We start from the raw sequence: 10,267 nt of genomic DNA, 5'->3' as shown, positions 1-10,267 counted from the left end.
TGTTGGTTACCATCTTGCTATAACTCTTCCTAATGCCCGCCTTTGCTGTTCTTCTCATTTTACCACGGCTCGACAGCAACGATCATTTTTGATGCCAGCCATGGAGCAACACACGATGTAAAACTCTGTGATCTCTGAGAGATCATTCGGAGCTATTAGTGTGGTATAAATAGGCGAAAGATCATGTTTCCCCATTTAGTACCCGGTTTTGAATGTAGCGAATAACATTTTTCCAGATAGCTATCTTGATGAAATCGTTCAACGAGCACCAAATAAATCTGTTATACTCAATCTCCTACCTCCCTGGGCTTCTACTTGGCTGGTTGGAATTTGGGTCTGAGGTTCTTGGGATTCTGCATTTCCATGGTTCTCTACCATACTCTCCATCGTTTGCACGTCAAGCATGGTAGCTTGTGTCTTCTTCCAATTCTTGAGAATTTCTGATTGATTCGCAACTCTCGTACCCGTCTCATCATCATGAATGTATATACCATAAGCCTTCGCCACAGGAGTACCTCCGACCGTCTCTGACTTTTCAACTGTCCAATATAAATACTCCCCATTAATCTCCACATTATTCATTTCGCTGAAATCGTGAATGATATTATTAAGGCCCTTGCGATTGAGAACCACAATGCAGTGGTCTTCAGCGCCGGTGGTGGGAGAAGGTAAAAGCTCGCAGACGAACAATGTACCTTCGATAGGAAGTTTCTCCCAAGTTTTTGACTCTAGAGAAAACATGTACATGGTGGCAGATGCGGCGAGTGAAGTGATCTTTTGGATGGATGGATGATAGCGCCTGAGGACGGATAGATTGAGTTCTTCGTTGGTACGAGTAGGAGGTGCGGGACCTAGTATTGGTGTCTCGGTATCATAGTCGGAAGCTTGAACTTGGCTTAACTGAGAGGGACCTGGATGATTTTGACGCTGACGAGGCTTTCGAGGCGTCATTTTGACGGGTTTGATGTATGCGAGGGTAGGAGACTTGAGATGTGGTAGATTATAGGTCAAGGATAGTTATTATTCTATGAAAGTCTACCGTTTGTTGGTAGATAAGTGGTTGATGTCGTGGATTTGTTGCTGCGCCAGTGGTGAGATGAAGTCGCGAGGCAGTTAGATGGATAGATAAGTTGATCTAACCGGTATGAACTACTGAATACGGTTTCGAATCGGCGTTCGTAATGCAAAGAATGGCCGTAGTGTGAATGACGTTTGTCGTGTTATGGGACGGGAAGATGTAGGTCTGTATTGTCATAATAAAGGAAGAAGGATCTCAGCCTCGCGGTAATAGATGGGGAAATGTGAAATGTGAAATGTACTTACCTTACTAGCCTGGTGGCCTGTACGTTTTGGCTGAATACCGGGGGCTTTTATTACTTCTAGAACAACCCGTTAGTACCACAATTACAATGACTTTAGCTTCGGTCCGTACAAGAATAGAAAAGTATACCTCGATGGTTGGGTAGTTGGGTAGTTATGTAGTTATTGGTTTAATTTATTTACTCTTATTCTTTTATTCTTTACATGATTACATTACATCAACTGGCTGGCATTCGTTCTCTCACACACTCATTCATTGACTTGAATACCTACCTACTCACACACCTTTCTGCTATTCTCACTGCAAATCCGTTTTGCCTTCAATCACTACATCGTAAACGCTCTTTTATTTTCTGCTTGAAATCCCACCCCCGGTGAGCTTTCAGCCTACGTCATTCAATCCCGGGTATTTGAAGAACAAAAGGAAAAAGCAAGACACCGACGAAGAAGAAATTCGAGCACGACCTTCGAGAAAGAGTAAATGAGAAATAGGCCGCGCAAAATCAACATGTTATGAAATTTTGATTTGACTTTTATCACCGAACAAACCGTTGTAAATCCTCAAAGATGGCCTCGAACACGAGAGATTCGATAGATGAGGAGCCTGTCGAAGTCGAATTGCCCATGACCTCCAGTCCACAATCCCTCTCGAAAGCCGTCTATGCGCGACGAAACGAATATACTCGACCGCATAAAATCAAAATAAAGATTGGTTGCTGGAATGTTGCTGCGTGTCCTGGAACCGAGAAAGATCTCGCAGGTTGGTTTGTGCAAGGCAAAGGGATTGACAAACGACTAGCTGGGCTTGATATTGCCAATGCGATTGAGAAGGAGAATAGCCAATCAAACATAGAAAGTGTCGAGGAACAAGAATCAAGGAGGAAGAAGAAAGAGTCGACAATCCCGCTTGGCGATGAAGGTATAATTGCTGGCGGAGAAGATGTCGGATTGTATGTTTTGGGATTACAAGAAGTTGTTCAGCTCACGTCTGCGAAGGAATATATTGGCAAGGTCTATTCGAACGATAATCCTGTAACAATGTGGAGGAAAGCACTTTCTGGGGCTTTGCCAGAAGGTTACACTTTAGTGGCCGAACAACAGCTCTCTGGTCTACTCATGTTCATCTACGCATCCCCAACTGTTGCACCTACGATAAGTTCTGTCAGTACCGTGAGTATTGGGACTGGATTCATGGGATATCTAGGGAACAAAGGCGCAATCACTACTAGGATAGTGTTGGGAGAAACAACTCGACTTGTATTCGTAAATTCACATTTGGCTTCGGGAACGGATAAAGCGCATTTGGAAAGGCGAATTTGGGATGTCTCGCAAATATTGCAAAGAACGCATTTCGACCCTATAAGCCGAGGTGGAGTTCTAGATGATGCCCAGGAGAGCATCGGGGACGAAGATTTTGCTTTCTGGTTTGGAGATCTAAACTTCAGATTGGAGGGGTTACCGGGAGACGATATTCGACGATTGTTAATGCTTCACACGAAGGGAGAATATGACATTGGGTCGCGATCAAGAAAGAAGATTGATAACGAAATTGATGCTGGTGACGGACCGATTGTAATAAGGTCTATTGATAGTGATGACGAATCCGAGGAAGACTTTCGTAAAAGCAGTAGCACGTTTGACCCGAACGACGATTCTTCTACTGTGACCACGCTTCCGGATCCAGACGATTTTATACAAGATCCAAGCCAAGATCCTGCCTCATTACAAGCTACCATTGATTCACTATTACCACATGACCAATTGAGGCATGTGCAGAAAGCTCGAAGGGCGTTTCACGACGGCTGGAGAGAAGGGCCAGTGACATTCCTTCCAACATACAAATACGATGTAGGGAGCATGGGAATTTTCGATTCTAGTGAGAAGAAGAGGGCTCCAAGTTGGTGTGATAGAATTCTATTCAGAACACGAAGAGACAAATTGGTGTTTGATGCCAAGATGAATGAAGAGTTATTGGCAAGAATAAAAGATGAAGAAATGAGGGCTCAAGGAATGGATCATGCTACCGACGATGAAGATGTTCTTTTTAGCTATGATCCCGATGAAGATGGGGAGCAACAGACCACGCCTTCCAAGAGCGATGATTATGATGAATATGACGACTACGATGAAACTGAGGACAATGAAAATGCACCAGTAATAACTAGGGATGGATTTGTGGATCGAATAAATTTGGATATTTATACCTCACATCAACGAGTTCTCTCATCAGATCACAAACCACTCGATGCTGTCTTTACCTTGGAATATGACGCAGTCGTGCCCGAACTAAAGTCAAAAGTACAGCAAGAGGTTGCTAGAGACCTTGATCGAGCGGAGAATGAAGCTCGCCCTGGAATAACCATTGTTATAGATCATTCACAGAATACAGAAGAAAGTCATCAAAATGATAAATCTCGCAAGAATTCCAATGACGGAAATGGAGCTGTTGATTTTGGTGATGTGGAATTCGAACACCGAAAATCTAGAAACATCACAATTGCAAACACGAGTCAAGTCACATCTACATTTGCATTCGTTGATAGACCTGGTGTTGAAGGCCAAGAAGACAGAATTGCACCGTCGTGGCTCAGTGTGTGGTTTGCAGGATTTTCTATGGACGAAGATGATAGAGCCTTACAAGATCTTAAACGAGAGGTTACACTGGAACCTGGGGATGCAATCAATGTCACACTCGAGGTTTTAGTGCACGATCCTTCCTCTGTAAAGTCATTGAATAATGGGGAGGTCCTACTCGAAGATGTATTGGTATTACGAGTTACAGATGGAAGAGATCATTTTATTCCAATCAAGGGAAACTGGCTCCAATCTTGTTTAGGACGATCTATTGAAGAGCTCATTCATATACCAGAAGGTGGTGTGCGAGCTTTATTACCCCGTCCAAGAGGCCAACCCGGACCTCCGGTCAATAGAGGTCAGGAAGTGACTTGGTCTGCCCCTCGAGAACTACTTAAACTCACACAAGTCGTCGATTCTCTCACCGATCGTGTCGTGGCTGATTCGAACATGTTGGAAGGGGCGATGATACCTAGAGACTCTCCCGGTTGGCCATTCGATGAGAAGACCTGGCGATACAAAGATCAACCTACCAGGATCGCTTTGAAAAGTCAAGTATTAACAGCTCTCGACGCCGATCAAAGTATATATGACATATTTCCCGTCGAAATCCCAGCCGCGCATCGACTCGAAATCGTAGCAGAAGTTCTCATCCTCTTCTTGCGCAGTCTCACTGATGGCATTATTCCCGCACCTCTATGCGAGCAAATCGACTCTGATATCACATCTCGAGTAAATACCCAATCGGATGTCGAAGAAACAAAAGCGTGGCTACTAGATATTCTCTCGTTGCCTCATCACAATATCTCTTTTGTCTTCCTCACTTCAACACTCTCCCGTGTAGCCGGAGAACTAGCACCAATACCTAAAGTAAGACGCTCCCTCGACACAGCTGTTCGTATCGGATTCGATTCCGTAAAGAGAACGCTGAGTTGGAAGGGGAGAGCAGCACCGCTTCCGGAGGATCCGGCGGCGGTGAGGAGGAGAGAAGTTAATCGGGCGTTTGCGGACGTGTTTGTAGGGATAGTTTTCAAGGGGAGTGTGGGGGTGAAAGAGAGGAATAAGAGGGTGGTGGAGGAGAAGAGGAGAGATGTTCTAGAAGCGTTTTTGAAGGGGTTTTCGCGTTGAGGGGAATGGGGGAATGAGGGGGGAGGTCTGTAGACCTTTTTTTTTTTTGTAAGAGTTAGCGAGCGGGTGGTAATGAATGAATGAATGATTTTGGTGTTTTTTTTTTTCTATTATTACTGTTGGCGGGATAGATTGGGAGGGAGGTCGTTATTGTTGGGGTTTGGAGGGAAGGCATGGAATAGATGGATGGATAGGTGGGTGGGACAGCTTGGAAATGCTATCTACATGTGTGTATGTAACAGTCTAGGAAGTAATGCCTATAAATAAATTATGACTAGATGTTTACCCACAAGTGTATATTGCTATCGGTGTTACCAAAAAAATATCACTGTCCCGCTACATGGCTCTCGTCACTACATAGATAAACGAGAAAAGTATTTAAAAACGTATATTATATTCCATTAATCATTAAATGAACCCCCAATCCCCAGAAACGAATTTATAGATAGTGATCTTATAAAAATTAATAAATACTGAAAACATCCGTCCCATTATCATATTTCACACCACACACATCCACAAAAGAGCCTACGACTTCGGCTCTCTCGCCCAACCAGTCCTGCACATCTTCCTCCTTGCAACTTGTTCCTGGACCCCCGGAACACGTCACCAAATCCTGCGGACTATTGTTTACCAAGACTCTGTAGTAGGTACCGGCGTCGTAGCCAAAGCTATCGCATTCCATTTTTTCGATGGCGACGTTGGTGAGGAAGGGGAGGATGGCGCTAGATTTCCAGGCGCGGTTGTAGTTGATGGTGTGGAGGGGCATGGTGGTGTTGATATTGTTTGCGCCGGAGTAGGCGGAGTTGTTGAAGAGACCGAGAGCGACGATGACGGTGGGCGGGAGTTCGCGATGGGTGAAGGAGATGTAGAGATCTTGGTCTGTGGTGGCGTTGGAGGCGTTGTTTTGTTCCGTCATGAGCGTGTGGAAGGTGGCGTTGACCCAGGGGAATCCAATGGCGCCCGAGGCTTCGTGTCCGTACCCGGTGTTGTAGAAGTATTGGATGTCGTTTGTGTATTCGAATCCGAGCCAGTCGGTAGGGGAAAGGACGGAGAGGTCGCAGAAGGGAGAGGAGCCGCGGATCACGGTTTCGTAGCCGCAGAGAAGGGACATGCCGTAAACATCGTTGGATGTGAAGTTGAAAGCGGGAGCCAAGCTGTTGAAGCGCGCGGTGACGGGTTTGGTGTAGATTTCTTGAAACTCGCCAGATTCCTCGCTTCCACCCGAGGAACTGTATGCCGGGCAGGCCTTGTATGGAGTCAAGGAATTGGCGCTCGAGTTCTTTCCTTCGTATACTTGGACAATCTCAATATCCGAGGCATCGTCTGCAAGACCATTGGAGAAAGATTGCGCAGTCTTCACGGTTCTTTCTGCGGTGGACGTCCATATTTTATTTGGAGTTCTCAGGCTTTGATATCTCTGCGCGATGTCCACACCCAAGTTTGTGGCCTCCAATTTACCCGATCTGGTCAACATCTCGATTTCGGGATCGGTAATAGGAGCTTGCCATGTTGAGAGGAAGGAAAGACTTGGAATGCTCGCCCAGTCTACAGATGTGTTTGCGAGCTTCTGTACAAAAGGCTCAATGTACTCTTCGTAGTCGAAGTCATTGGCATAGATTGCAGCATGGCGAACAAGATATGCAGCTCGAGTTACGTTGCATCCTTGAGGAGGAGCAGGATCAGTAGGGGGATCTTGAGGGTCGAATGGTGGTGCGGTTCCAGCTAGATGCTCCAATGGATCGAAAGAATAGGAATTGGGTGAATGAGAGACTACATTGGTAGCTTGGAGAGCGAGTGTGAAGAGAACTGAGGAACGCATCTTGAGATGGATGAGAGGAAAGAAGAGATGGGGATGAAGGGAAAGGATTATGCCCTACCAGTTCTGGTACCTTACCTTATATCCATGATCTGAGAGATCTTCATCGCAAAGCTCTCAGGATCATCGTCACGGCTTGAATTTGCAATCTTGGTACCAACTAAATCAAGGCACAGGAACGGTATCCACGATGCGATGTCTATTTCGTAGATGTGTGGGCACAGTCGGCAGCTAGTTCAACAGGTTTGTTGTTTTTTGTTGTCGGTGGATTAGCTTGATGTCAGCCAAGCCATTTAGATTGGCGAATCACCAGCCACATTTATGGGTCTGCTTAGCACCAAAGTGGTTAGCCGAATCAGGTGATGGGTGTCGCTCAGGGGTGCTAGCGCAGTTCCGAGCGTGCCATAGTTAGGATGAACTAATTATGTACGATGAGCTTGGTAGTTACGGGGGTTGCGGTCATTTCGGATGAGATTATAGGCTCTTCTACCGGTAGGTGGTGTATGCTATGAGGCCCTATAAGGCTCTGAAAGTTAATGTCCGCTCTACTAAATTAGGGTAGTAAAGCTTATATCCCAAGCTCAATCAGGCTATAGATAGACGTGATATTCGAAAGCTTGAAGCTTAGAAGCTCGTTAAGCCGCATGTAGGCTCAAGCTGTGTAAACACAGATGTCTTCCGGCAACTCCGTATTGCAAGTCGGAATAAATCCCGGTGCACATGTCACAAAATGACGAACCTCTTGATTTCCGACAAGCTGGCTCGGCTGGCTGCTGAATTACCTAAGACTTCCCGAGAAAAATAACAAGAATGTTCCAGGCTTTCGCAGATTTGCTCTCTGTCTCAATTCACAAAGTCTTTGCTTGTTCACACTGAAACACGACCTTCGAAGTCGATGATTCATAACTTTTCTGTTGGAATATCTATTTTCGCAACCATAGCTATAGTTTGACGTTCAACTTGACGTCCAAAGTTTATCTTGTCAATACACATCTTGCTCGTATTCTTCCATGCCCTTAACTTCATTCATCGATCTCGTTTTCCATCTTGAACTCAAACACTGCAATAGCTAGCTTAGATTGATCTAGTTTCAGAAATTCAAGAAGATGAATGCCCTAACTCCCTTAGGATATTGAATCCTTCTGTTGCTACCTACGTCCATAATGAACACTCTTGAAATAACCAAACCCCTCTCACTTGCCATACAAGGTCTTAACGCGGCCTGGGTCACAGTCTCGGGTCATGCCATTTCGCGCTGTCGGCAAATATCACAACTTTATTCTTCAAATTGTACATTTACCAATGATGTTGTGCCTCTTGTCTTCCACTTTCCCTTCCAACTATTAAGTTCTTGCATATCTGGTCAAATTCTCCTCGCAAACATCATATAACCTGGCAATGGGAACCAATGATTATCTCCAATACATTCTCTCTGAGCATGGGGAGATGTTCTTGCCTCTCTTAAATTGGTGTCAATTCTTCCTTGATATGCTATTTCGGCAGAGAACCTTTATATTGGAAGAACCAAGACATTATTGGTTCCTTCACTGCCTTCAAGATATTTTCAAACGCCATTTGATCAAGTCCAGTGCGGATTGCTTTCATCCTGAGCAAGTTCTTCTCTCTCTTTTTTATCTCGTTTCTCTTCTTTGCCTTCACTGTCTTCCCTTTTGAGTCTTCTACTCGCCTTAATCCTGACCTATCGAAGGCTTTGGCTCTTCTCTAGAATTGCATTGCAACTTGTTCTTGCTCTTTCTTGGAGAAACTTACTGTCTTAGTGAAGCATCAAGTGAAATGATATTCTCAATGCTCTTTTTGTGTTCCACCGCAGTTCTATCCTCGTCTTTCCGCTGGAACATCTCTAAACAACACCTCTAGACCAGCTCTATTTACCAGGTCTTGGTGGGGTATCAATCTCAGGATCTCGAAATGGCTTCTCATACCAGGATGAGTTTCGAAAACTTCCAGTGAGGTTGAATATCAGCCCACCAGTCAATGAAAGAATATAGTACGTGCTACTTTTCTTTTGATGACTGCCGCTGTCCAGCTTAAGCTAGAATTCGTTCCCTTAGATGATCTCCTCGAGTATAATCACGTGTTTGTGGTACTGAGTGAAATGATGCTTCACATAGCGAGCTGCGACTCCTTTGGATTTCCTCTAGAGCTAGTGATAGTCCCGCTGAATATGGCTAGAAATCTACCACCCAGCTTTATTTCCATACACTTCAGGGTCATCTGTTTGAGGGCCCATGTTCCTCTCCAATTACCACTGGAGGTAGGACCTCGAGGATTGTTGCTTTGAGAAGAGTACGAATGATGTGGGAACTGCAATGTAGGCTCTAGTTGTCAATGTTTATTCAATCTAAAGAGCTAGCTATGTACAGAATAAGTAATACTTAAATAGACCTTGCTGTTGGACTAGCTCCTTTGTGACTTAAGGCCATCCATTCACTCTTTGTTCACACAAGGACCATCTTAATACACGCGGTACGGATCTCAGAAAGCTGTGATGCTTAGATGCATTTCGATCTCCAACGTATTTCTTGTATGGTCGTAAAATCCCCATATCCTGGTGTGAATGTTTACCAACATCAATGATGGTCATAATTTTCGTGTACGTTAACATACCGGGCCGTCGAACTCATTATTCTTTGATAGGAAAAGCATCACAGAAGTAAGTCAAAACAATTAATCCTTGATATTTGGTAAATTGCATTGCCAATCGTTCATTTTCAGCTCCATACTTCGATCCTTTGGTTCTTTATACTGAATCTGACGAATACCATAATCTAGCTGTAGTTTGGTAATTGTTGATTGGACAATCTCTGTGACCTGATTCGACCATTTCTTATAGTTTGAAAGTCGGAGCATAATTTCTCGATCTGTTCGATCTGTCTGTCTTTGTCTGGCCGAAGTTTTATTAGGCAGATGGCAAGAAAATTCCTTGTGAAGATTCCAAGATGATGTGGTGCAAGAAGCGCGAAGAACTGTATTTTGTGTCCTCCAGCGATAATCTACAATGGACTAGTACCATCGTCGATATGAAACTTGAAAGCACATCACTTCTGTTCCACCTTCACACTTACTGTCAGGAATTCAAGAGTCTCGGCTCCCTTATTCGAATGAGCAATTTGCGAGTCGCTCATCGATGCTCGAGCCACCGGTGCTAGATCTGCGCGGATCTCAGCATCCGAGCCAATCCAGGATTTGCAATTTCCTGTGCTAATAGTCGTTCAACATTGCTTCCTGGAAAGGATACCTCGACCTAGAATTCTGACGAAAAATACTCGTACATCTGGGAAATCTCTGTGGATGAATAGTCACGGAATTCCCTCGGGTATCTCACCATGATTCTCTGGATTCGGCTTTGAAGGATTGATCTCAACTGTTCTGTGAACAGCTTTGGGAAACGACGGTTAGTTCGGA

At 44.6% G+C, this 10,267-nt stretch overlaps 5 protein-coding genes across 5 annotated transcripts; 1 reads left to right on the top strand and 4 right to left on the bottom strand.

Moving 5' to 3' along the window:
* Nucleotides 1-258: 258 nt before the first annotated feature.
* On the bottom strand, nt 259-951 carry EAE98_001932 (uncharacterized protein; the record flags this gene model as incomplete). The annotated part of the gene is made up of 1 exon (XM_038949551.1): nt 259-951. The coding sequence occupies one exon, from the start codon at nt 949-951 to the stop codon at nt 259-261; it is 693 nt and encodes a 230-aa protein (XP_038814536.1).
* A 936-nt stretch (nt 952-1,887) lies between these two features.
* Nucleotides 1,888-5,022, top strand: EAE98_001931 (uncharacterized protein; the record flags this gene model as incomplete). The annotated part of the gene is made up of 1 exon (XM_038949550.1): nt 1,888-5,022. One exon carries the CDS (start codon nt 1,888-1,890, stop codon nt 5,020-5,022), a length of 3,135 nt encoding a protein of 1,044 aa, XP_038814535.1.
* A 463-nt stretch (nt 5,023-5,485) lies between these two features.
* EAE98_001930 (uncharacterized protein) lies at nt 5,486-6,844 on the bottom strand (the record flags this gene model as incomplete). Its single annotated transcript, XM_038949549.1, has 1 exon — nt 5,486-6,844. The coding sequence occupies one exon, from the start codon at nt 6,842-6,844 to the stop codon at nt 5,486-5,488; it is 1,359 nt and encodes a 452-aa protein (XP_038814534.1).
* Nucleotides 6,845-8,332: 1,488 nt separating this feature from the next.
* EAE98_001929 (uncharacterized protein) lies at nt 8,333-8,700 on the bottom strand (the record flags this gene model as incomplete). Its single annotated transcript, XM_038949548.1, has 2 exons — nt 8,333-8,558; nt 8,612-8,700. 2 exons carry the CDS (start codon nt 8,698-8,700, stop codon nt 8,333-8,335), a joined length of 315 nt encoding a protein of 104 aa, XP_038814533.1.
* Nucleotides 8,701-9,529: 829 nt separating this feature from the next.
* On the bottom strand, nt 9,530-10,136 carry EAE98_001928 (uncharacterized protein; the record flags this gene model as incomplete). The annotated part of the gene is made up of 3 exons (XM_038949547.1): nt 9,530-9,865; nt 9,928-10,063; nt 10,129-10,136. 3 exons carry the CDS (start codon nt 10,134-10,136, stop codon nt 9,530-9,532), a joined length of 480 nt encoding a protein of 159 aa, XP_038814532.1.
* Nucleotides 10,137-10,267: the final 131 nt, after the last annotated feature.

This window comes from Botrytis deweyae (assembly GCF_014898535.1).
Source record: "Botrytis deweyae strain B1 chromosome Unknown BDEW_003, whole genome shotgun sequence".
Classification (NCBI taxonomy): domain Eukaryota; kingdom Fungi; phylum Ascomycota; class Leotiomycetes; order Helotiales; family Sclerotiniaceae; genus Botrytis; species Botrytis deweyae.
Note: the sequence above shows the minus strand (reverse complement) of the source record. Positions and strands in the feature narration are given on the sequence as shown.